The 26497-nt window shown below is 52.7% G+C and overlaps 1 protein-coding gene across 1 annotated transcript; it reads left to right on the forward strand.

Annotated features, from left to right (window-relative positions):
- The first annotated feature begins 22 nt into the window (after positions 1-22).
- LOC136299710 (cell surface glycoprotein 1-like) lies at positions 23-1780 on the forward strand. Its single transcript, XM_066201586.1, has one exon. It carries the CDS (start codon positions 23-25, stop codon positions 1778-1780), a length of 1758 nt encoding a protein of 585 aa, XP_066057683.1.
- Positions 1781-26497: the final 24717 nt, after the last annotated feature.

Below are 26497 nucleotides of genomic sequence, written 5' to 3' on the forward strand. Positions count from 1 at the left end.
GCCGCCCTATGCTAACGACGTGATGTCAGCGCCGCCCCCGCCGCACCGGCCCGCGGGGGGGCCGCGCCCCCGCCCGCCGCGCACGGGGGCTGAGCTGGGACCCGCCGACACACCGGCCGACTCACCGACCGACAGACAGACCGACCGACAGACAGACCGACCGACACACCGACCGGCCGACACACCGGCCGACACACCGACCGACACACCGACCGACAGACACACCGACCGACCGACACACCGACCGACCGACACATCGACCGACACACCGACCGGCCGACACACCGACCGGCCGACACACCGACCGGCCGACACACCGACCGACAGACAGACCGACCGACAGACAGACCGACCGACACACCGACCGGCCGACACACCGGCCGACACACCGACCGACAGACACACCGACCGACAGACAGACCGACCGACACACCGACCGGCCGACACACCGGCCGACACACCGACCGACAGACACACCGACCGACAGACACACCGACCGACCGACACACCGACCGACACACCGACCGACCCACCGACACACCGGCCGACACACCGACCGACACACCGACCGACAGACAGACCGACCGACACACCGACCGACACACCGACCGACCGACACACCGACCGACACACCGACCGACAGACAGACCGACCGACACACAGACCGACAGACAGACCGACCGACCGACACACCGGCCGACACACCGACCGACAGACACACCGACCGACACACCGACCGACCGACACACCGACCGACACACCGACCGACACACCGACCGACCGACACACCGACCGACACACCGACCGACACACCGACACACCGGCCGACACACCGACCGACACACCGACCGACACACCGACCGACAGACACACCGACCGACAGACAGACCGACCGACACACCGACCGACACACCGACCGACAGACAGACCGACCGACCCACCGACACACCGACCGACACACCGACCGACCGACACACCGGCCGACACACCGACCGACAGACAGACCGACCGACACACCGACCGACCGACACATCGACCGACACACCGACCGACCCACCGACACACCGGCCGACACACCGGCCGACACACCGACCGACAGACAGACCGACCGACCGACACACCGACCGACCCACCGACACACCGACCGACCGACACACCGACCGACCGACACACCGACCGACCGACACACCGACCGACACACCGACCGACAGACAGACCGACCGACAGACAGACCGACCGACACACCGACCGACAGACAGACCGACCGACCGACACACCGACCGACACACCGACCGACAGACAGACCGACCGACAGACAGACCGACCGACACACCGACCGGCCGACACACCGACCGGCCGACACACCGACCGACCCACCGACCGACAGACAGACCGACCGACCGACACACCGACCGACACACCGACCGACACACCGGCCGACACACCGACCGACTCACCGACCGACAGACAGACCGACCGACCGACACACCGACCGGCCGACACACCGACCGACACACCGACCGACCCACCGACACACCGACCGACCGACACACCGACCAGCCGACACACCGACCGACCCACCGACACACCGACCTACACACCGACCGACAGACAGACCGACCGACAGACAGACCGACCGACACACCGACCGACCGACACACCGACCGACACACCGGCCGACACACCGACCGACACACCGACCGGCCGACACACCGACCGACACACCGACCGGCCGACACACCGACCGACACACCGACCGACAGACAGACCGACCGACTGACACACCGACCGACTGACACACCGGCAGACACACCGACCGACACACTGACCGACACACCGACCGAGAGACAGACCGACCGACCAACACACCGACCTACACACCGACCCACTGACACACCAGCCAAGAACAACCGACTGATAGATAGACCGACCGACCAACCAACACACTGACCGACCGACACATCGACTGAACAACAGACCAATTGTCTGACCGACAGACTGACCAACAGACAGACCGAGAGACTGAACAGCCAGTTGAGACTGACCACCAGACTGACAGACAGACCGACTGACAGACCGATCGTCCAATCGACAGACCAATCGTCCGACGGACAGACCGACCGACAGATTGACTGACAGACTGATCATCTGATGGACAGACCGACTGACAGATTGACTGACAGACTGATCGTCCGACTGACAGACTGACCAACCGACAGACCAAGAGACTGAACAGCCAGCTGAGACTGACCAACAGACTGGCTGAGAGACTGATCAACAGACTGACCGACAGACCGACTGACCAACGACAGACCAACCGACCAACTGACAGACAGACTGACCAACAGGCTGACTGACCAGGTGAACGACTGACAGACCAACTGACTGACTGACAGACTGACCGCTGCCCCTGCTGTGAGGCATGGCCTGGGCAGTTGCCAGTTGGCCATCACCACCGACCACTGGCCACTGGCCACCAGCCATCGCCACTGGCCACCCCTTTGCACAGTCCTTCCACCAGCTTCCCAGGGAAGCTGAGAGAGGTGTTCACTGTGGTGTGAAACAGGTACCATCGACACACACACCAACAAAACCCAGGGATCCCCAGTATGAAAATAAAAGCTGCCCAGAGCAGCTGTGGATGCCCCTTCCCTGGGCATGTTCAAGGTGAGGCTGAACAGGGCTTGGAGCAACCTGGTCCAGCAGAAGGATTCGCTGCCCACAGCAGGGCGTGGAACAAGATGAGCTTTAGGGTCATTTCCGACCCAAATCATTCTGAGATTTTATGACTCTATGAAAACTATTTCTTTAAACTGATAGCAAGTATTGGCCAAAACCTTATGCTTAGTTTTGATCACCAGTGAAAAGCAGTACAGACACAGGCAGAACCAGCCAACAGGCACAGCTCAAAATGCTCAGCCCAGTGCCCTCAGGGCATGTGTCCTTAGTGCCCAATAAACTGTCCTGGCCCTCAGCTGTGTTTGACCAGCCCAAACCAGTGCTCACCACACCACAGCTTTTAAAGGAAGGCTCACGAGCATTGCTGTTGATGCCCAATCCAACCTGTCCTCCAGATGTCTGGATGTCTCAAAGCTGCCTGTGCTCAAAAGCCACAGTTTGCTTCTGTTCCTCATCCTGAGGACTGCAGCACCCAACTGTGCTCGGAGAAATGGCTGGCTTAGAATAAACAACGCACAGAGGCAACAAAAGAGGTCATATTTCACTCCATCCCAAGCCTGAAATTTTATTGCTTTCTGGTGACATCCAGCAATGCAAGTAACCTCGTGAGCATGCAGGGCAGAGCTCAGTGGTGTCCTCCTGGCAGGCCGGGCCCCCTGCTCCAGCTGACCCTGCTCGGGCAGGGGATCTGGTCACCAACCCCAACCCCAACTCCAACCCTTCCATGATCCTCTCTCCTCATAGTCCTGTTTTTAACCCAGCATTTCTGCACAGCAGGTGCATTTGCAGGAGCTAACTCTGCTTTGCTGATGCTGTAAATCTGTGCAGTCCCGTGTCAGCCCACCAGACCCTCGTGGGCCTGAGCTCCCCCATTTCACGGCGGCAGTCACCAAACCGGGCCGGGTGAGGAGCCGGGGCTGCCGCATGGCCAAGGTAAGGCAGCCCTGGCTGCACTATTGACACAGCTGTTTGCAATTGTGCTGCTCCCAGCGCTCCACATTCTTCATCCCGTGCGAGCCCTTGGCTGGCTCCCGGCACCCCTCGGAGAAGTGTGACCAGAATGCCGAGTGCTTATTTTGTAAAGCCGCAGCGTGGTGTGGACACAGCAGGCTGAAACGAAGCAACTTCATCTCGAGATAACACAGAGTTGCTCCCACAACTGCTGTTCGGACCCAAAACACAGACACACCAAAAAAACCCCCCCAAACAAACCCCCAACCAACCGCCCCACCTCCTAATTCTGAAACTGCAATTATAGACAAAACCTGGCTGGAAAAAATGATGATTGCCCAAACAACCCAAATCTTCAAAATTATTCAAAACTCGCATTAAATGCAGGTCAGTTTATCCGTAATAAATCCTAAGGACAGAAAAATAATTGCAGAGGTCCGAAACCATGCTGAAAAATCACACTGAGAATGAACAGAGGGCAGGCAAAGAGACAAGAAAAATGAGTTTTGTTGTCTGACCCAAACAGCCATGCAGCAAGTCTGGGCAAAAGAAAAATAAAGTAGCTGGTTCTTATTTTAGCCTGTATCAGCCAATTCCCACCCCAGACAGAAAAACCTGATGTACTGTAACCAGTATTTAGGATTTTATAATTACACCAGTTCATAACTGTAAAAGCCAAAATCATTGCCAAAAAGTGGGCAAGTGGCACTGCTGCCTGCAAGGGATTTATTGTCCTGATGTTAAAGCCATAAGGGACAGGCACAGGAAGCAAGAGGAGGTACTGCCCCTCTCCCCGGGCGCTCCCTGGTCATGTGCCATGAGATCCCCATCCCAAAGAGAGGGAATTCTCGAAAGATGTGACTTTTTCAGAAATACGGAGACCAAGCGGAGCCATGAGCCAGCACCAAAATGGACTGAACAGTGCCAGGCCAGGCCAGCACAGCTCTCCCAGGACACTCTCTGCCAATACCATCACTTGCCACAGCCAACCCCAAAAACTCTGACGAAAAGCCCAAATTTGGGCAGAGCAGGGCTGGCAGAGCTGCGTGGCCCCAGAGGACAGGGGCAGCCCTTCCCTGAGCTCTCGCTGTCCCACCCACGGCCACAGTTTCATAATTCCCGTGCTCCAGCGAGGCTTTGCCCATTTTCATGACAATCGGGGCTCTGTTGTGTCCCCGCAGTTTGAGCCATCAGCCCCTTTGTGGCAGGAACAAAGTCCGGGCTGGGGATAACAAAACCCAGCACATCTCGGCGCTGAAGGCGACAAACCCAGGGCTGCCCCCACACCACCGAGCTGGCCACCGACCGAACTACCACACTGAGGGGGATTTGATTTCAGGCAACAAGCAGATCCTAAGGAAACACCCGACTCCTGGCTTAGTTTTCGTTTTACCAACAACCTTGCTGCTGGCAGCACCTCTGCCCTGCAGTGCCTGAGCCTGTGAGGGTGGGCAGGAGCAGGAACCTGGGAACGAGACCCAGTGCCCGCAACCAGAACCAACCTGGTGTGCAAATGTAGCTGAATAAACGATAAAAATTCAGATTAACACACTTCAACAGCCTCGGTGCCGTGGACGTTACTGCTTTCAGGCCCTGCAGTGAGAGAAGTGGTTGGAGGTAAACACAGCGTGTACTTCCCCCAGAAGATCTATTCCACTCACTATGTATGCAGCTATTTCAGAGAAAAAAATTAAAAATTCATATAAAATTGCTTAGAGGAGCTGTGCAAGGAACTGCAAGGAATGATAATAAACGTCCACCTGATGTCTGAGCTGTTCTGTGATTCTGGTTTAACAACAGATTGGGTAATTCCTCTCCTCCCTGGTGTTAAACACTCCAGGAGCACGGTGTTAATAATTCTAATGAAGGTGGTCACTTGGTGCACATAAAATTAAGCAATTTTCTCCTTCTTACTAGTCTGATAGGTCGTTGTGCAAATTGAATCCTTCCATCAATTTCCGGTTTTATCTGTTTATTTATATTTTTATTCGCCTGGCTACCGAATTTGCCATCCCAGTCAATTGAGTGGTTACAAGAAGCGTTTCATTGCACCTCGCTTGGTGGGTGACAAACAGCAGAGAGCAGCTCAGCGTAACAGAGGAAAAGGCAGGGGGGAGGTTAAGGGCTCCTCAGAGAGGTCGCCTTCAGAGGAAAAAAGGAAAACAAATGGGATTGTAGGCATGGGAAGTATATGGTTTTACTGCCTTAGTGGGAAAGTACAAGAAAGGGGAATTGCAAAGGGAGAAGCTTTACATTTCTATGAGGAGGCAATCGAGCTCCATTTCCTTCCATGGGATGGCTCCATCCCTTCTCAGAGTGCATCTCCTGTAACTCCCAGTACCCAAACCAGGTCACACAGCATCCGATCACACTGGAAAACACGGGGAAGTCCTTGGGCTGGGTCCCTGTTACCAGCCAGAGCCCCACAGAGCCCTGAGCGCTGCATGGCTGGGGCAACAGCGGGTCCAGGGCGGGGTGGGAGCCCTGCACCTCCTCCTGTGGGCAGCTGTTTGTCCCAGGGTGGATATTCAGGCACAGAGCCCCCAGGAGATGCAGCAGTGAGGCTTTGTCCTGCTGTGTCCTACCTACAGAACCCATCAGCCAGCGTGGACATAGATCCCTTCATCCAAGCCTGGGCAGAAGATGATGTTTAGCAGGGTGCAGGAGCAGAGGAGAGGCCTGTAGGCCAGGAGGCAAAGAGTCTCCTCCAGATTTGAAGAGGTGGGAAAATTCTGTCTATCAAAGTGAGAAACCGGAAAGCCAAAAAGCGACTTTATGCCAGACCTACACAAACTGCAATCACACAGCTACACCAGCCTGCTGCAGTTGCTGGTGTTTTTAATAAGAGCAACAACAGACCAAGTTTGTTATTATAGTTCTGAAGAGTATTTACAAATTCCAGCTTGCCAGCTTGGTGGCGAGCAGCAATTTTTTGTACGCCCAGGGAACAACAAACAAAGAAACAGTGAGGACATTTCCTCAAATTTCAGGTCAGAAGACAAAGCAAGAAAGAAAAAACCCTCAGAATTACAACTGCAGTCAACATATTGCTGGGACTGCAGCAGCTTGGGAGCTTCTTTGGATCATGAGGTGCTGGGGAAAGTCCTGTTTGGGAACGTCCTGGCTGCTCCATGCCTCTTACACACCGGTGAGACCCGGCAGAGGGACGGGGAGGTGGCACACCGTGACAGCACGGAGAGACCTGGGCCACGCGTGGGATGTGGCCGAGCATCCCTGTCGTGCAGGGCTGTCACCGGGCACAGAGAAACGCCCGGGTTGTGTCGGAGGAGAGGACACACCGCCGGGTCCGCACCCACGGGCTTTACAGCAAGTTTAACACGGGTTAGGCTGCAGGGCTCCTGCGGGCTCAGGGGACAGGACACTCCTGTGTCCCCGCGGGTCCGTGCGGCCGGCGCCGGACGGGAGAGGGCAGCACCCGACCGGGGACACGGCCAGCGGCACGGCGGGGCCGGGAACACGGGAGAGGGGCCGGGGACACCGGGAGAGGGGATGGGAACGCCGGACACACCGGGAAAGAGGGGATGGGAACACCGGACACACCGGGAGAGGGGCCGGGAACACCGGGAGAGGGGCCGGGAACACCGGGAGAGGGGATGGGAACACCGGGAGAGGGGATGGGAACACCGGGAAAGGGGATGGGAACACCGGGAGAGGGGCCGGGGACACCGGGAAAGGGGATGGGAACACCGGACACACCGGGAGAGGGGCCGGGAACACCGGGAGAGGGGCCGGGGACACCGGGAGAGCGGCCGGGGACACCGGGAAAGGGGATGGGAACACCGGGAGAGGGGATGGGAACACCGGGAGAGGGGATGGGAACACCGGAGAGGGGCCGGGAACACCGGGAGAGGGGATGGGAACACCGGGAGAGGGGATAGGAACACCGGAGAGGGGCCGGGAACACCGGGAGAGGGGCCGGGGACACCGGGAGAGCGGCCGGGGACACCGGGAAAGGGGATGGGAACACCGGGAGAGGGGATGGGAACACCGGGAGAGGGGATGGGAACACCGGAGAGGGGCCGGGAACACCGGGAGAGGGGATGGGAACGCCGGATACACCGGGAGAGAGGGGATGGGAACACCGGACACACTGGGAGAGGGGCCGGGAACACCGGGAGAGGGGATGGGAACACCGGGAGAGGGGCCGGGGACACCGGGAGAGGGGCCGGGGACACCGGGAGAGCGGCCAGGGACACCGGGAGAGGGGATGGGAACACCGGGAGAGGGGCCGGGGACACCGGGAGAGGGGATGGGAACACCGGGAGAGGGGCCGGGGACACCGGGAGAGGGGATGGGAACACCGGGAGAGGGGCCGGGAACACGGGAGAGGGGATGGGAACACCGGGAGAGGGGATAGGAACACCGGGAGAGGGGATGGGAACACCGGACACACCGGGAGAGGGGATGGGAACACCGGACACACCGGGAGAGGGGATGGGAACACCGGGAGAGGGGATGGGAACACCGGACACACCGGGAGAGGGGATAGGAACACCGGGAGAGGGGATGGGAACACCGGGAGAGGGGATAGGAACACCGGGAGAGGGGATGGGAACACCGGGAGAGGGGCCGGGAACACGGGAGAGGGGATGGGAACACCGGGAGAGGGGATAGGAACACCGGGAGAGGGGATGGGAACACCGGGAGAGGGGATGGGAACACCGGGAGAGGGGATAGGAACACCGGGAGAGGGGATGGGAACACCGGACACACCGGGAGAGGGGCCGGGAACACCGGGAGAGGGGATGGGAACACCGGAGAGAGGCCGGGCACACCGGGCACACCGGAGAGGGGCCGGGCATACACGGAGCGAGCACGGCACCGGGGCCGACCCGGTTCCAGCAGCAGTTTTTGTTGTCCTCTCACGGCACCAGCTCCGGCCCCGAGCAGCTCCGCAGCATCCCCGGGTCCCGCTCACGGCCTGGATGGCACCCGCGGTTTAATTTTCCTGCAATTAGCTGTTCTGTCAGTAGGAGCAGCTATTTAAAATGTCCCTTTCTGTCCCCAGCCATCTTTAAGTATTCAACTTAACTTGTTGAAGTTTGTAATCCTTTTTACGAGAAAAGGGAAAGCTGACCTGAAATGTCCTTCCAAAATTTACAAAAACAGGAACAAAATTATGGATGAACTGTGTGGCATGCCCTGACAAACCCTCAGACTACCCCTTTGTACCCAAGTAACCAGCCAAGACTACATGCATGCAGAAAACAGCATATTCCACTGAAAAAACCACATCACCCCAACTCCCAGCTTCTGAAGAACCTCCTGCCAACACCTCAGCTTGGAGACTGAATGCTGTACCATCTACAACCATCTACAAACAACAATTACTTCTTAAGGTGAATTCCAGCTTCAATCGAATTGTGAAATATCAAAATATATGGAAAATAAATTTATTAGAAAGGCAAGGGCAATTGAGGACAACAGCACAGGAGATATCCCCACACTCAAAAAATCCTTGTGTAAATTCAGCTTCCTTTCTAGAGGGCCTCAAAGAAGCAAGGAAAGGCAACCAGCACGGGAGAGTGGCACAGTGACATATCTGACCATGTTTTAGGGGGATAAGGGCCCATAATTTGTGATGAGCTCTGCAGCCCCTTTCGCTCTCCAGCCACAACCTGAAGTGCCCAGCTCAAAGCTGCAGAGGGGGCTCCTCCAGAAAAATGTTTTCATCATTTTGTTTCTGCGAATGTGAGGGAAATGTCCCCATGTGCTACACAAGTTGTCCTGGCTGCAAGGTCAAATCTCTGTGTGTAGAGCAGGTTGTGTGATTTCAGCACAACACTGCAGAGCAGAACGATGCTGGGGAAGTTCTTGGTGTCCTGTTCAGTCCTTTGGAGCAGCCTGGAAACCTGGGGCATTTCTGCACTGCTCCCCCCCTCCTATTAATATTGGTTCCAATTCTGAACGGGCCAAGAGCTGAATCCTGAAAAAACCTATGTTCCCTCCCTGTCTTCCTCCTGCTAAACCTGATCCTCATCCTTTCCTTGCGATAAACTGGATAATTTATACATCACCCGCACCAGCAGCTCCCAGGCCCAGATACCACCCACCCCAGTTAGCACGAGGTTCCAAATTAAGATGTACGTGACTGCAAAGAGCCAATTTTATTAGACAAACACTAGCGGGAAAGAAAAAAAAATCTTCCATCCTCCTCTCATTTGTGAAGCCACACAGGGCGAAGCATTCCCATGCCTATTCCTGACAGGGAGAGAGGCTGCCCCAGCACAGGGGCTGCTGCTTTGGGTGTAAAGAGTGAATCCAACATGCAGTATTTAAGACAATTAGGTTTTCAAAGAAACTACACTAAACATTTCTTTCATGTGTAATCAAATTATGTTAAAGCAAACCTCATAATTTAAACCATTCCATTGGTCAGCTCCTATTTGTTTTCCCTGCACCCTCATTTTTGCTCCAGATCTGTCACATTACATTAACACCTTTCCTACTCACTGCCTACAGAAATAACAGCCTTCGACATGCCTGCACAATCCATTTGTCCTGCTCTAATTACTTTTTGACATAGCCTCTTCTGCTGTTATCTTGCCTTTTCTGACCTCTGTCTGTATTAAAGCCATTTAAAACAATCTTTACACTCGGTATCTATTGTGATGTGTCTTACATGATACTGCTGGAGTATCAGGCAGCGACATTTTGTAAATCAAATATTTAAATCTATGGTAATACGATAATGTACTCGAGGAGGAAAGCTGCTGCACGGTGGTAACAGCTACAACTGGCTGCTCATAACACGAGCCCCCAGGACTGCAGCACATTTTCAGGAGGAAATGTCTACAGTCATAAAACTGTTCTACATAAGGAAGCTGCTCAAAGATAAACAGGGTCCCCTGCGTACTAAGGAATTGCCCCTGATTTCACAAACGGGGAGGAAAGCAGCAGAAACTGGGAAAAGTGGTCATCCTGCACAAGAGAACCCAAACAACCTCCAGACAAACTGAGCAGGCAGGAAGAGGATCAGGCAGGGCGCACCAACAATGCAACCCATGACAAATCACACTCTTCTCCAAACCCAGAGAAGAAACCATGAGTCTCTAATCTCAATATCCCTCTGTTTTCATCAAGCCCATTGAAAAACTGTGCCCTCATTTTCTTTTGTGGTGATTCACAGAAGATGAGCCTCTAATTACCAGCTACTTCCCCAGTTGAAGCAGCAGAGGATCTGCTCTGTGCCAAGTGTCTGCTTTGGAGTCAAGAAGTTTTCCACATGGTGGAACTAATTTTTTGGATATCAAGTTGATCCCAACGTACGTATGTCTCACACTGAACAGTCTAACTCCATCTTTACATGCTGCTTTCCACATGATCCAGCCTCGTGCTCAATTAATTGGTATCTAGTCAATATTGTACTCACATTTCAAGAGATTCCTCAAATCTACATTTGCTCTGGTTCATTTACAGGGTAATTATCCAGCTCACACCAAGTCTGCCCTCCTAGATCCAACCAGTGCAGACACAGGCACAGCTCTGCTGGGAAAGCACAGCTCTACACTTTGTCTTCCAGATGACAGCACTATAAAACCGACGGGGGACAAAACCAGAGTCAATTAAAATACATTAAATGCAAAGCAACAATTCTATGATTTGTCATAGAGATTTTATTCCTTTGCATTCCTCTGACTGTGTCCTCAGGACATTAAATCCCATGAGTGCTGTGGAAAGCTCTTCCCACAACACTTCCTTGTGCTCATTTTTATTTTCCCCTTTCTCTTTCCTGTCAGCAGCCCTAACCACAAACCTCGGCCTCATTAAGGCATCTAAACAGAGAAGGGACCCGTGGCTGCACGACCAGACCAGTCTGCTGGAAAAGCAGGAGTGGGAGATGATGCAGTGCTGGAGCACAGTGATGGAAAGACTTTCCAGTGATGGTTTTTCACAGGACATCCAGCAGCAGGAGCCGGTCATGCCCACAGAATTACTGAAACAGGGAGGATTTAGGGGACCAAAGGCAACAGACAGCAGACCTGGAAACAAGGCCTGAGAGAAGCCAGATTTCATGCCAGGTGAGGGAAGAGGCTCCAAGCTCCTCTGTAGGGTGGCACAGGGCAGCATCTCCTCCCAGCTGGCTCGGGAGCAGCTGCCGGTGGAATTTGGTGCCTTAATTCCCTGTGCAGGAACCTCGTGCTTGGAGGGGACCCGTGTTAGGGCCGTGATTAGTTCCTAACAGATGCCTCTAAATTGCCTGCCCGAGGAATCCACCTCTCCCCGTGACTGCCTGGGGACGTGGCCCCCGAATTAGGGGGGTTGATTTCCCCTCATTAAGCCTGTCCTGAGCTGCTCCCTGCGGGAACCGTCCTGGCCACAGCTCCCACTGCAGCTCCGGAGAAACACGGAACTCCAGGAACCCCCAACTCCTGCCCTGGTTTTCCCGGCTTTGGGAGCCTGAAAATGGCAGATTACCCAAACCAAACAGATCCAGCCGAGGCCCCGCTCACAGCGTGTGTGTGTGTGTGCAGGACAGACAGACAGACAGGCAGAGCTGCCCTGCTCTCTGCAGCCTTGCTGGCTGCCGAGCACGGCCATAAATCCACCCCAGAGCAGCACAGAGGGTTTGGCCAGAGGGATCCTCAGCAACACGAGGTGCTGCGAGAAATGTGAGAGGGTTTGAGAGGAAACATGTAAGACTCAGATTTGAAATTAAAATGATCTGCCCCAACAACGGCGCCTGGATTTCTGCATTGAATTTTTGACATTCCAACGGCATGATATGTTCGTGTTGCTCACCCGAGATAATCCCACGCGTCTTTTTGGAAGTTAAAAATTAAAATCTGCATTAAGGGGTTTTTATCATACATCTTGAAAACAAGGCAAATAGAAAACTCCCAGGGCTCACCACGAGGCATGTTATCAGCAGAAACTACGGGGCTCTTTGTGCTGGGTTGTGATGACTTTGCAGCACACGTACTCCTAAAAACAGCCCCTGCTACTCACAGGAGACACCTTGGATGCTCAGATCCACAGATCCCACCGGGAGGTGCCACATCGTGTGTCAGAACAGCCCAAATCACACTGAGCGAGCTCCTGCACCAATTTAGCAAACTGCACTTGCACTACGTCTACAGGAGCAAATACACTAGATAAGGGTTATACACACTCAGTATTTGGTTAAACCAGGAATTAGACTTATGAGTCCTAGAGATGTGAATGTCACCAAACAAAACAGAACATAAATATCCACAGGGCAGCGACACCCTTTTTTAAAGCAAAAGACACCCAGCTTTTCCGGTGTGAGTCTTGCCAAAGACTAATCACATTGTTGCTTGTGATTTGGAACAAAACATAAACATTTTCCTTGTGCCCTGAGACAGCAATCAAGAGGAACCCGTACACCCTTCCCCTCAATACACACCATCATGTAGGATATAAACCACTCGGATCTAGTCTCATCCACCCACTAAATTGCTCCAAAGTTTGCTTGCACATATTCTCTGCAAGTCCAGGGAGAAGCTGCTTTCTGCACTGGCAATACAGCGAGCAGGGTGACAGTCTAACATGGTGTCCTGCTGAGATCCAAGAATAGCAATGCCTTAAAAGGCAGCGATGTTGAGATCACAAGGAAAAGAGAATTAGGGCACAGCTGTGGAGTTCTGTAGGCTAAAACATAGACTCAATATGTCAGAGAAAATTAAATCACACAGCTACATGTAATTTCTAGTCTCGTTTGGAACTTTGCTGTAGCTGTGCAGAATTTGTGCTCGGGTCATACGTGTGAGTCTCTGTGTTTCTGCACACAGAAATAAAGCATGAAATTAATTTAAAAAGAAGAAACAAAGGAGTTGTATGCCACAGCAACACAAACAGCTATGTTTGGAAGGATGTGTACATGCTACTGCAGCTCACATACAGTTCCGTGGGCAGCAAAGCCCCAGACCAGCCTGTGACACAGCCTCACCTGCAGCACAAAACAAAGACAAACTGACCTGAGAGATCTGAAAAATGCCTGTCTTCCTGCGTCTGTCAGATAAGTGAAAGGGACCCTTCCTAAAAACTGAAGGTATGAAAAGTGATAACAAACTTTAGCACAGGCTTTTCTCCTTGAAGAACCGATGTTACATTGTCCAGAACAGTATGTAGATATAAATTTGCCGGTATTTCTTTATCCTTGAAGCCCAGCACCAGCTTCTCCTCTGAAAGCATTCAATATCCAACAGAACACAGTCTATTATCCTCTGCCACTATCTACTATCGCAATCTGCATCCAGCTAATGAATTTTTGGGATGTCAGGGTCCGTGGCTGTCAGTGCAAGAGCTGTGCCCTGAGCCAGGAGCTTGGTGCCTTCCCCAGTGCCTTTCCCCCAGCTCCAGAGAAGCCTCTGGAAGGCCCCGCGGCAGAAACCAGCAGAGAGGAGTTTGATGGTAAGAGCTGTGCGTTCCATGGGAGTGCCTGGGGGAAAAGCTGAGCTTTAGGGAGAGCAGGAGGAGCTCTCCTGACCAAATCTGGACCCGTGGAGCAGCTGAGCAGTGCCTCACCCGCACAAGAGACCAGGCTTTACCTGACCAGCAGACCAAAATTATCTCTTTAAAAGGCTCTGAAGGCCAGGGACAGATAAGAGAGAAGACAGAGGAGATAAAGCTGCTGGCAACAAGGGAGCAAGACTGATTGGGATGAGGTGTAGATGGCCAGGCTTCCCTGAATCCCTGGTACTTGAGCACTACTGTGGTACAGAACAGCAAGAATACAGAGGTTGGGAGCTGCACGTAATTACAGCTGTGTTTAGCTAAGTGTCTTTCCTGTGGAGCTCACAGAGCACGGCTGCACTCGAAGCTGATATGTTGGTATCAGCCATTCTTTGTCCCTAAAGAGGTAAATTATACCTCTTATTTGTGTATAAAGTTCAATAGCCGCTAATGGTTATGATGCTTGAGATGCAGACAGAGCTGCGGACCGACATCTCCAGGAGTCAATTCCCATGAAGGGAGAGTACATTAAGAGATTTTACAAAGAGGGGGAAGTTCAGCAGCCAACAGACAGGGAGAAGTGAAAGCAAGCCCGGGAGGGAGGGATGTGCAGGGGCAGCCTGTGAGTGTCTGGCTGGGGAACCAGGCTCGGTGGGACGGGACCTGCCGACCCCTTGGCCAGGCTGGTGAGAGGCATCCCTGCCCGCGGCAATGGGGCTGGAGCCAGGTGACCACTGAGGTCCGTGCCAGCCCAAAGCTGCTCTGCGCTTCCACGACCCAAGTGCCGCTGCAGCCGCAGGGCCGTGGGCACGTGGCACTGCCCGGGAGAAGGAGGAACGCACCGTGGTAGGCATGGCACGGGGAAGGGGACAACGGCGGAGCGCAGAGGAGCAGGAGGGATGTGATGGAGGAGAGCTCTCCTGGAAGCCGCCAGCAGCGGGAAGGGTTAACGGGGCAGTTCCCGAGCACAGGCGCTGCACGCAGGGCCACACGTGCACACCGCGATCTAATTAACGGGGAAAACGCCAAACGCCGCAGATGAATCGCTTTTCCCGAGCACAACTATGCATTACCTACTTTAAGCACGGCCCGCTTCATACATATGCAACGCTCCTCACAAACAGCGCACGTGGTGCGGGGAACAATCCCGTGGATGAGGATGCGAAAGGAGGTCAGCGATCCTCCTGGAACATCTCCGGGAGCCCCGCACGCCAGCCCTGCCCGGCTCGGCTCGGCTCGGCCCGGCCCGGCCCGGCCGCAGCCCCGCTCGCCCTGACCCACTTTCCCGCAGCATTTCTGCATAGCGACAGAGGTCCGGGCAGGACAAGTGTCACCTCCCAGCCCACGGGACTCTCTCCCTTTCCTACCGCTTGCACTGGATGTGCCCGGCCTTTGCACGGCAGGCACGCACACGAGCACGGCGTCGCACATAAATGTAAGCAAACGCAGGAAGAGAAGGGATTAGAACCACAACAAAAATCCTGCCGTCGTTCACAGAATACTCCTCGGAAGTAGATACAGGGCTGTGAGAGTGGCTACATACATATCCATCGCATGGATGCTCCTCGGGAGAAGCCTGGCGGTTCCATTCTGGCCAAAGCTCTTTTAAAGGGACTTGGCTCGTTTCTGGCTGGCCTGAGCACTCCTGCTGCCCCGAACCATTCCTGCCCTTTCACTTCCACCAAAAGGAATCCTATTTATTGAGCCACCCGGAGGATTACAATTCCTTCATTACCCCCAGCCAAAGCTCTGACGCTGTGAGGAAATGCATTTTCCCACCCCAAGCCCCACACACCTCATGTACCGTCCTATTTCCTACTCCCCCAGTCCCTATGGAATTACGGTGTATTGACTGCAGATATACTGGCAGTTCTGATGTCATCTCCAGGCTTTTTCTTTTTTATTTTTTTTTCCTAGGTGAAGCATCTATATCTCCTCTGTTCTGAAATTTTGTGCTGAAACTATAACAAGCCAAAAACCTCTTCAATGGGAAATTTCACAAACGGAGGATTATGACTTCAGCTCCAGAATAAGCAGCAGGAGCAGATGGAACTCTTCAGAAACAATGATTCCATTTTCATGCAAATTTCCTTAGTAGTTAAAAAAAGACGACGAAGAAAAAAAACCACCAAGATATCAGAATGGTCTCTAAATGGAAGATTTTTGAATGATGCTAAAAGCAAAGGGCTGGTAGCTCTCAGAGTCCCAAGCATTTTAGCGGGAGTCAGGGTGAAAAAAAAAAAAAAAACCATGACAAACTAAACCCAGACTCCGTCCCCACTCAGAGTCAGGATAAGGGGAAGGGAAAATGGAGTGCATGTGTATTTTAGTTTTTATGATTTTCAACGTCCTCGGCTTTGTGCTAATGCACACTTCAGAGCTAATTCTTATGCTCTTTAGGAGCACAGGCTTCATTCATGAAGCAGCATGACAAAAATTCTTTATCCACTTGATGACTACAGAAGGTGACAGGCACCGAGAAGCAGCCAGCCACGGGGACCCTGTCAGAGTGCTAACCTGCAGCGCTCCTCCTCGGAGGACAGCGCTCCCCTGATTGCAGGAACACAGGCATGCATATTTCATAGCCCAAGTGTGGAAACTGAGCCAATTCTTTTGTTATCCACACTGGCAGCATACCCTAAAAAACAAATAACGCACAGAGTTAGCAGACCCTGTTTCTGGCTCTTCTGCTGACTCCTTTCTCAGTTTTGGTCTTGTGCCTTAATTTCCCCCTTGTGTTTACTCCCCAAGTGAGAGAATTCGAGCTGCTCCCTCACTCTCAGCGTGGCGAGGACAAGTGGCTTTGCACAACAGAGCGTGACTGTGCCAGGCCGTAGCTCCAACCACTGTCCTGTGGGGCACACAGGACACATGCTCACGGCAGTAAATGGAATACTTCGGAAGGCCCAGCGAATTCCACTTTTACAGGCTCCTCTTTTGAGCTGAGGTTTCAAAGCCGAGAGGAAACGATAGGCACAGAGCAGCAGGAATGCAACAACGCTGCGGTGCTGTGTGCCAGGGCCTCCCCTGCACGGGGACCAGGGGAATGTGCAGCCAGGTCCCTCCCGAGCAGAGCTGCGGCCACTGGGACCAGCCCCTCCAAACCCAGGCGTCCCTCCTGCCACAGCTGCCCCCTGATGCTGCTCCTCGTGTTCTGCCGTGAGGCTTCGTAAGTGCCTATCAATTCTATCAAACAATTTCTATCGCGCTCAGTTTCACATTGATTTTTTAAAAATTAATTTCATCCTTCCTTTTTCATGCAAAAGGGATAAAAATTTGGCTTCAAATAAGGCTGCCAAGAGTAAAGGCCTCTGAGCCATGTGTTCAATACCAAGAATACTTCTGTTTAATCCCATTCTACCTACACTTATCCCTTTCATCATGTCACTGGCCAAATCTATTCACTTTGAATTTGCTCTCAAGCTGAATCTCTTTCCTTCCTCATCAAGTTAGATGGATTTAAGGAATGACAGCTACCAAAAGGCCAGAGCACATACAAAATAACTCCAAAAATGGGGCTCAACAAGGTTTATTTTCAATCGCTTCCCTTGCTTACTTCTTAGCAGAAGGATGTAAAGAAACAATTTCCTCACTTAATCCCTCCTTGACCCAAATTAACTTTTTCCAAACTATTTTCTTAAATAATTTCTTTACTGTCTTGCCTGAATGAACTTGACAATAGGCACATCTCAGTCTCCCAAGGGAAGGAAGAGAACCGCAATGGGGAGGGACAAGAAGATAACTTAGCTGGTATGACCAGCACGGTGCTGCACATTGGGGTGGTGGAAGAGAGGGGGTTCAGATTAACACCCTGGATTTCTCTTTATTTCTGAATAAAGATGACACAGGAGGGAAAAAAAGACATGTAACCTTTAAGCCTCCACTTCCTCACTTGCTGGTCTTTACGGTATGAAGAGAAATGAGACCCATCTGCCCCGGGTCTTGCCCGTCTGGATCAGCACATTGGATCTGACCAAACTCACGGGAAGTCTTCCTTCCTCCTGCCCCTGTCTTGTCACAGCCTTTCTCCAGGATGGGAACTGCCAGAAAGACTTGAGGATGATTGGGGGAAGCACAAGGGAGTACCGGCACTGCCTCTCCTCTAGATGCCTCAACGGATCTCCATCGCTTTTTCATTTTGACTCGGGTAAACTCTAAGCAGCAAAATGTTGACAAAGTTGATGACAGTACTGTAAAATGGCTGAAAGGCTGGAAACTGGGTCAACCCCCACCTCCTGCCCCCAGCCCCATCACCACTGACAGGGTCCTGCAGGGCCCAGCTCCGGCTTGGAGGAACAGCCACGGCACAACGGCCTCGGCCGCAGTGCCCTTGCCTGGGGAACTTGTTCTCCACGGCTGCTCCAGCAGCTCACTTCCCAATGGGAAATGATGTTTTCCATAGATTCAGTGAAACACGGTTCTAATTTAGTAATCGCGATGTTCACCCTACTGAGCAGGACTGAGTGTTTTGAGAACGAGAGCAAAATAATTAGGACGAGCCTCAAAATATTCAAGTGACTCAAACATTTGAAGATCACCTCTGATGTGGGGACAGGAGGAGGCACCTGGAGATTGGCATGTGGTCGTGCTTGTACACTGAGCCAAAACCCTGTTCCCTTTTCCAGACCCTAACATTTCATATTTGAGGACTTCTGTAGTATTACTGCTAATGTTAAAATGGGTTCCAAAGCTGTTCAGATTCCTTGTAAAGCCCACACTACCCTCAAAAACACTCTTACGGATTCATTTTTATTTTTCATAAATAGGATCAAAGATACATATGTTTTTCAGTCAGAAGCCCACTCTTATCCCATCAAGGACCAGAACATGTATCTTAACAACTGCATCAACTATGTTTCAGGAGTATAACTAAATGACTCAAGAAATGAAGACAATCCTCAAAAGGGGAGGCAGATAGGAAGCTGCCTGGGAACTGGGGAAGTTACTAGGATGATGATTGTGGGCAGAATGGACAGCAGATACGAGTTATCTCCTTCACACTCATGACAGGGAGGTGGGCACCCCTTCATCCACATCAATAGCAGCTGCGTGACAGTGATACGAGCCTGGGTCACCATCAAAGCAGCATGTCAAGCTTCTTTTTTTTTTTCTTTTCCTTTCCAAATTGCTTCCTTTTGGACGAGTTCCATGTAACTGTCATTTGTTTCCTCATTTCGTTTTCATTTTCCATTTATGCATTCATGCAGCCCTAGAGGGGGAATTCTACAGAAATCCGTGTCAAGAATGCCCACAAGGGCCCTCTGACCCACCCCTCCCACTCCTCCGTGTCCCTGCTAATGACATCATGGCACAGCTGAAAAACTCAACAAACTCGACCAGCAAAGGGCAGGGACTGCATTGCCACTGCAGCTCCTTCCCTCCATCCGTCACCTGCGGCTGTGCTGGTGCATGTGCCCTGTCCCAGGGTGCCGGGGCTGCCAGGCCACCAAAGCACAGGAAGCCAGAGGCAGCAGCGCTTGCTGCAGTCGTTACTGAAAGTGTTTTAACAGCAGCAAAACACAGAGAGAGAACAGCCGGGCAGTGCTAGAGAATGAGAACCTGTCCTACGGTACAGGATTGTAGGTCAGAAGGGACCTCAGGAGTCACCCAACCCAAACCCCACCCCAAGGAGGTGTCCAGGGCTTTGGTCTCCCGCTCTCAATATGCTCTGGGAAGAATAAAAGGTCTGGAAAAAGACTAAGAAGCGTGGAAGAGAATGGAAAGAGAAAATGCAATGCGGACATTGACTTCTGCCCACAGCTCAGCCCTGGGTTCCCTCTGGAAACACTTGACAGAAACAAAGTTAGTGTGTCTCAGTGCAATTCCAGAGACATCCCAGGGTCTTGTTTCACTGTTCTAGCACAGGGAAAGGATGCAGACGAGGTGTGGGAACAGCTTTGAGTTTTGCCACTCAAATCACTGAAACTAGCAAGGTAATGCAGTTCATTCATCATCAGATGGTCTCATTGAGAACGTGCTTTAAAGCGTTTTATTCTGTCCTGCCATACAACCGGCAACGGTTGCTCTCACTGCTAAAGAACGGAAAGGAAACAAACACAAGTGGAAAATCTCTTGGATGCTACGTGTGGTTCAGGGTGACACTACCAACGGGGTTCCGAGGGGCTGTCCTGCCGCTGCAGAGGGGACAACCCCGAGGTTTTCCCGGAGCCCGCAGGCGCTGGAGCCGCTCTCTGACACCTTTTAGGTGCCTGAAAGTGCCAACGCGCAGCGGCCTCGCGGTATCGCCCGGCTCTGCCCGTGCTGGCGGCGGGGCCGCGCCGTGACCCAGTTTCCCAGTGGCCCAGAAGGGCCGGGGATAACCCGGGCGGGGGCTCGGGGGCCGGCGGACCAGGCCCGGCCACCGCCCGCCGGGGCCGGGTGACAGCCCCGCGGCGGAGGCGGCGGCGGGGCCGGGCCCCGCGGTGCGGCCGGGGGGGGCCCGGGGGCCGCGGGGCAGGTGCGGGCCGGGCCCGCCCGGCACCCAAACAACCGCGGCCCCCGAACAACCCCGGCCCTGCGCCCGCCGGCGGGGCGGGACGGACCCTCCGGGGCGCGGGCGCGGCCCAATCGCCGGCCGGCCCCGCGCCGCCGCAGCCAATGGGCGCGGCCGCAGCGCGCACGTGACGGGGCGCGCGGCCGCCCGTCAGCGGGCGCTATATATCGGGGCGGGGGCGCGGGCGGCGGCGGCCGCGGGGGCTCGGCGGGTCCGGCCGCTGCTCCCGCCCCGCCCGCGCCGCGCCCGGGCCGCCGGTCGGCGCCGGGAGCTGCCGCGCCGCCCGCACCGCCGCCAACTTTGGGGAGAGCGAGCCCAGCGCGGAGCCGAACCCGGGAGCGCCCCGCCAGGTAAGGCGTTAATCCGAGTCCCGGCGGGCCGGGGGGAGCCGCCGGGGGAGGGGGGGGCGGGGGTCGCGCTGCGCCCCGACCTGCCGCCAGTTGTTTTTTTTTTTTCTTTTTATTATTTATATTTTATTTTTCCAGTCTCATTTCTGCACGTGCTCCTTTGTTCTCCAACAGAAGCGCTTTTTTTTTTTTTTTTCATATATGTATATATATCCGTTAATGTAACGCAGCTGGAGCAGCCGCTCCCCGCCGGTAACCGGGGGAGGGGGGAACAGGCGGCAGCTCCCCCTTACCCCCCACCCCCTTCCCCGCTTTATTCCCTCCTCCCCCGAAGAAGAAGGAGAAACTCGAGCGATTCCGCGGCGCTGGAAGTTGCTCGCGGGTCCGGGTCGGTAACCAGACACGCGTGTCGCCCGAGGGCTGGCGGGGAGGAACTGAGCCAGACGGGGACACAAAGGAGGGGGGCAGCCCCAGACACGCCGTCCCCGCCCCGCGGCGGCAGCGCCCGGCACCGCCGAGACCCGGGCGGGGACGGCGAGCGGGGAGAGGATGCCCCCGGTCCCCCCTTTTGTCTGGCTCCGGTGGCACCTGCGGGGGCGAGCGCTCGGCCGCCCCGCCCGCGGACCGTATCGCGACCGGCGACGGATTAGCGACAGTTGTGGTCGGAGAGGGCTGAGACAGCCCTCGGGCTCGGCGCTTTGGTTCCGTGGCCGTGCGGGGCTCCGTTCCATAAGTCTCATGTTAATTAACAAAATCATTAAAAAGACAAAAAAAGCTGCAATAAAATCAGCCCCGATGCGCAGTATTCCCCCAGTATCTCGCTCCATCACACACGGAATTTTTATCATAACTTGCTCTAAAAGAAATTTAACATATTTGCTCCCAGGCTGTCGACAGTGATTAGCTGTGCCGCTTGCAATGGACTCAGTACAATATCTAAAAGAAATTTAATGTATTTGCTCCCCCAAACCATCTGCAGTGATTTACTGTGACGATTGCAATGGGCTGTGTATACGATATCTAAAAGAAAAATGTAACTTATTTTCCCCCAAAATCCTCTGCAGTGGTGCTTGGGCTCTGTGCCTGATAAAAGATGTTCAGCATACACTTAAAAAACTGATATTGTCTAAGAAAATAATTTTCATAAACTTTTCCTATCGCTTCCTCAGCAAAAACAACCCATTATGAAAGCTCTAAGTCGAATTCTTCCACAAGTTTAGCAAGTTGAGAAGGGGATGGTTTACCCTCTTTGTTTTGTCCAGGAATGCACGATAGCATATTTTAAAAGTTAATAAGTATTAAAAGCCACGAGGAGCATTAAAAGTGTATTTCCAAGCGGCGTGCTCCCCGCAGCCGCGGCGCGGAGCCGCCAGCGCAGCGCCTGCAGCTCCACGCAGAGCAGAGGTTATTCACATGGCTGTTCGAGAAACTCCATTCATATCTCTGACTACCTGGATTTGAATAGAAACCAGACAGCAATTCTTTGGTCCCAGCCACTATTCGCCCCGCTGGACAATAGAGATTTGTTAGCACACAGGCACAAGCCCTGGGACACAAAGCTGGAGGCAGCAGAGATAGGGGCTTCACTGCACAGGAAATTACAGCTTTTGATGCACTGTTGGCAGGTCTGTCGGTTCAGAACAGCAACATGCCTGTGCCATGTTTAAGAGCTCCTGACTGCCATTTTTAACCACCTAGAATGTCATAAAAGCTTTATTGTCGCAGTACATAAAATCATGAAGTCCATATGGTTACTTTTCAGCTGCCCTGGGTCTGGAAGGCAGAAGCATGATCTGGTTGGAGATTTTAATTTGGGGGGGGGTGGGGTGGAGAATTAAGAGTTTGAGGAGAAAAAACCTCAAAGTGTTTTAGAAAAGCAGATTTGTTACCGAGGCAGCTGATGTCCAGCCTGAGATGGGGTGTTGTTCTGATGGGCTTGGTTTAGTGGTGTTTGTAAGGGGACATGGCTGGGAAGCTTATTTCATCCTAAAAGGTGCAGTAAATTTACTCCACGCAGCTCCAGTACCAGCAGTGGAGAAGAACATTGTTCAGTTGTGTCAACTTGGCAAACACAAAAATAAATAAGACAAACCAAACCGCTCAGTGTCTGGTACCTCCCATTTCCCCTACTTTCCCCCCAGTCTGGAGTTAAAATGAGAACTGCTCGGAGACTGGGCTTTAATCCGCTGATTGGAGCCAATGAGCAGAAATTATCGAGATTAGAAAACCAACCAGCAGGTTTTATTAGCTGAGAAGCCAGCCCCTCGCTGTGCGCGGCGCCGCGGCCGCGCGCCGGGGCTCGGGGCGCTCCTCGCCCCGAGAGCGGGAGGCTTGGGGCTGGTCCTCCTCTCTTTTTCTGTTTTTCCGTAAATCTTACCTCCCCTGCCACCTCAGCACCAGATGAAATACCCAGTCCAAGAGGCTTTTAGGCTGTTCAAATTCTGCCAGGCACACAGTGTGAGGGTGTCTCTAGGTGTGAGCCTCGCACCAGTGGGATGACTTGGCTCTTCTGCACCCGGGAAAAACAATGAAAGTCAGAGTTGTCTATTGCAGTTGGGAAGTGCGTGTGTTTGTTATGAGCTGCAGCCATACAAAGCATCATAAAATACAGAAACAAACGCTGGGCTGTTTGCAGCCATTAGGCATGTTTTTATCAACACAGTCTTTGTGGGGTCAGGAAAAGGGGAAGAGTTTTAAAGCAGGGAAGGTCCATCTTCCAGGGAGACACCTGGGAAGAGCAGCGCTAATGCTCTGCACCAGCCCACGAGGCAGATGATGGACTTGCTTCCACTGGTCCTTTGAGCAACGAAGGGCAAAAAAAGGCTGGATGAGTAAAAGGACACACTTGTAAAAACGGTGCTGCTTGTACGACTAACAAGCACCCATCCATGTGAGGGGCCAGCTCACAGCGTTTTCAGCTGCTGTTTCAGAACATTAAAAATATAAATGTGGATGTAAATACTTTTCACAGGAGTCAGTTTTGTTTGAGTAATTATATAATTTCCTTGAATTCTCTTCCTCATGGAGTACAATGGCTTGGGTGTATTACTTCTCACTAAAACTTAGCTTGATTGTAATCTAGCCCAATTCTTATCACTCATTTTTATTTTTGTTTTCTTGCTGGTACTGACAAGCCCAGAAGGACCTACCAAAAATAGGCCTTTGAACAAAAACATTATTATTTTTAATAAAGGTTAAGGCTATTGATGGCTCTATCTACAACACGCTTTTAGGTGAAAATCTATGGTATTCTTAAAATGCAGCAACCTTTTCTGTTACCTGTAAGACTGCTAATATTTAATATTCATCCAGATGCTAATGTTAAAACCTACCCCTTGAAAGTGCTGTCTGAAAAAAAAATGTGCTGAAAAGTTAAATTCTGTCCTTGCAAATTGGGTCGCAAGATTTTGAGTAGCTGTTAAGCACATAGTTTTGAATGGAAACCAGACCATTCTAGGTAGGCAAAAAGCACTTCTGCTTAATCAAAACAGCCATAAGAGGAATGTCTGGGCATAACCCGCCCCCAACAACATCCGCAGACTCAGCCTGGACATGGGAATAATCCCATCAGGCACGTAAGAAAAGGATGCTGATGGCTCTTCTCATGTGGTCAGGGTTTATTTAAACTGCACACAGAAATAACAGATAATTCCAAAGTCAGTTTTCACAACTCCAGTTACAACTATTTCAAGGGAAAGCTTATAAAGTCTGAACCACTGTGACAACCACTAACAGCCTGGGAAGTTGCAGCAGATGCAGAAGACCAGCGCGTGTATAATCCAGCCATTAATAGAGGGTATTGCATTACAGGGTTGGTTGCCAATAAAAATGCGTCAGGTATGCTGAGATCTCACAATACACTTGGCAATTTCACAAAAAATGTGGAATGCTAAGAATTTCATTTTATCTTAATAATAGCCAGCAGATGCTGTAATCGTTTCAAACCCACAGCGCTGATTAGTAGTGCTCAACAGTTTCAAATGCTAAGAACTCAAAAGATAACAATTGGGTGTTTTGATATAAGGGTAACATGGAAGCATGTGTTTCCCTAAGAAGCACCACGGACATGGAGACTGATGACATCACCTTTTCAAACAGACTTCAGTCATTCCTGCCCTCCCTGTTCTGCCTGAGAGTAGCTCACACACCATCTGCAGCTGCCTTACACCATAGCACAAAGAAATGAACCCCACTGCCAGCAGTGACCCGGGTAAAACTGCACGTTTCTGAGTGCTGCATCTCAAACCCAGGCACCCTCCTGCATTAGCAGCTAATTGTGTGGGAATGAATATTGCAGGAAGCCTGGGAATGGGAATTCTGCAGCCCAGCAGCAGGTCCCTTTCCGCCGTAAGGGCTTTGGGACCCCGCACAGTTTGGGTTTGCAGCACCACACTGCTCAGCCCTGCGGTTAACGCGTGTTTCTCTCAGGCCAGGCTGTGTGGGATGAGATGCCCAGCTCTGAGGGCTGGGTGGGCACGGGCAGCCCGTGGAGCACTAAAGTGTCCCCTGACAGGCACTGCCCTCAGCCCAGAGCTGCCCCAACACCTGGGGACAGGTGTGCTCTGGGGGGGCTCCAGCCCAGGCAGGGTGAGCCCAGCGCTGGCACAGGCACTGCTTATCCAGTGCAGGCACAGTGCAGGAATGCAGTGACTCCAGCAAGGCATCGATCCCCCAAATCCTGTCGATACATTCAGTGACTCTCAGTTTGGTGACCAAATCAGCTTATAGTTCTCTTGGAAAATACGTTGTCTTACGAGTATTTGAGCCTTTCCTACTTCACTTTTTCCAGGCTTTGAGCACACATTACTTGAGCATTAGAGCACACATCGCTCTATTCCCACGTACAAGTACCTCTGTAAATAGTGCTGCATCTCAGGTCTGATGTCATGGACAAAAAGGATTCATCTGGTCCATGAGCAGAAGTGGTCAGGGTTTCTCCACGCACCGCAATTCCCAGTCTCTCCATCTTTACTTACATTTCCAGCTGCACGCACGCCAGTGCCCTGGAGTGGCAGCAGCTCCATTTACATAACCAGGGCTGGGTACCCCGGGGGCTCGTGCTGGAGCTGAGCCCCCCAGGGCAGGCCAGGAGAGAGCTCCCACCCCCCTGAGAGCACTGCTCCTCCACGGGGGAGGCTGGGAGCCCACCAGGGCAGCCACGGTACACAGGGCGCTTGTGCCACGGACAGAAAACCCTCCCCTGCTCCCGGGGGTGATGAATGGCTCTTCCCACTCGGATTTATCTCTTCAGACAGAGCCCCAGTTCAGACTATTAACATGATCAACACGTTTGAAGACAAGGCTCACATTAAAAAGATCCTGGTTACAAAACAGAATGCGTTCAAGTTTGCCATATATTATTTTCTGCTAGAGATTTAAATATCATGTGGCTTTAGCTTTCTTTCTGTTCACTGAATATCAAGGTCAATTAGGAATGATGTCTGGCCAGTACTCTCAGAGCAGATTAGACAGTTGCATCAAAAACTAGGACCATGTATAGGTCATCTGTTACTGTGACCTAGATTTCTGAGAATCTGTTCAATTTGTTTTATTGAAAATGTGGTCCTTTCTCAGTTCTGTTTCTCATAGC

This window comes from Chamaea fasciata, unplaced genomic scaffold, assembly GCF_029207755.1.
Source record: "Chamaea fasciata isolate MVZ Bird 193981 ecotype frontalis unplaced genomic scaffold, bChaFas1.0.hap1 SCAF_20, whole genome shotgun sequence".
Classification (NCBI taxonomy): domain Eukaryota; kingdom Metazoa; phylum Chordata; class Aves; order Passeriformes; family Sylviidae; genus Chamaea; species Chamaea fasciata.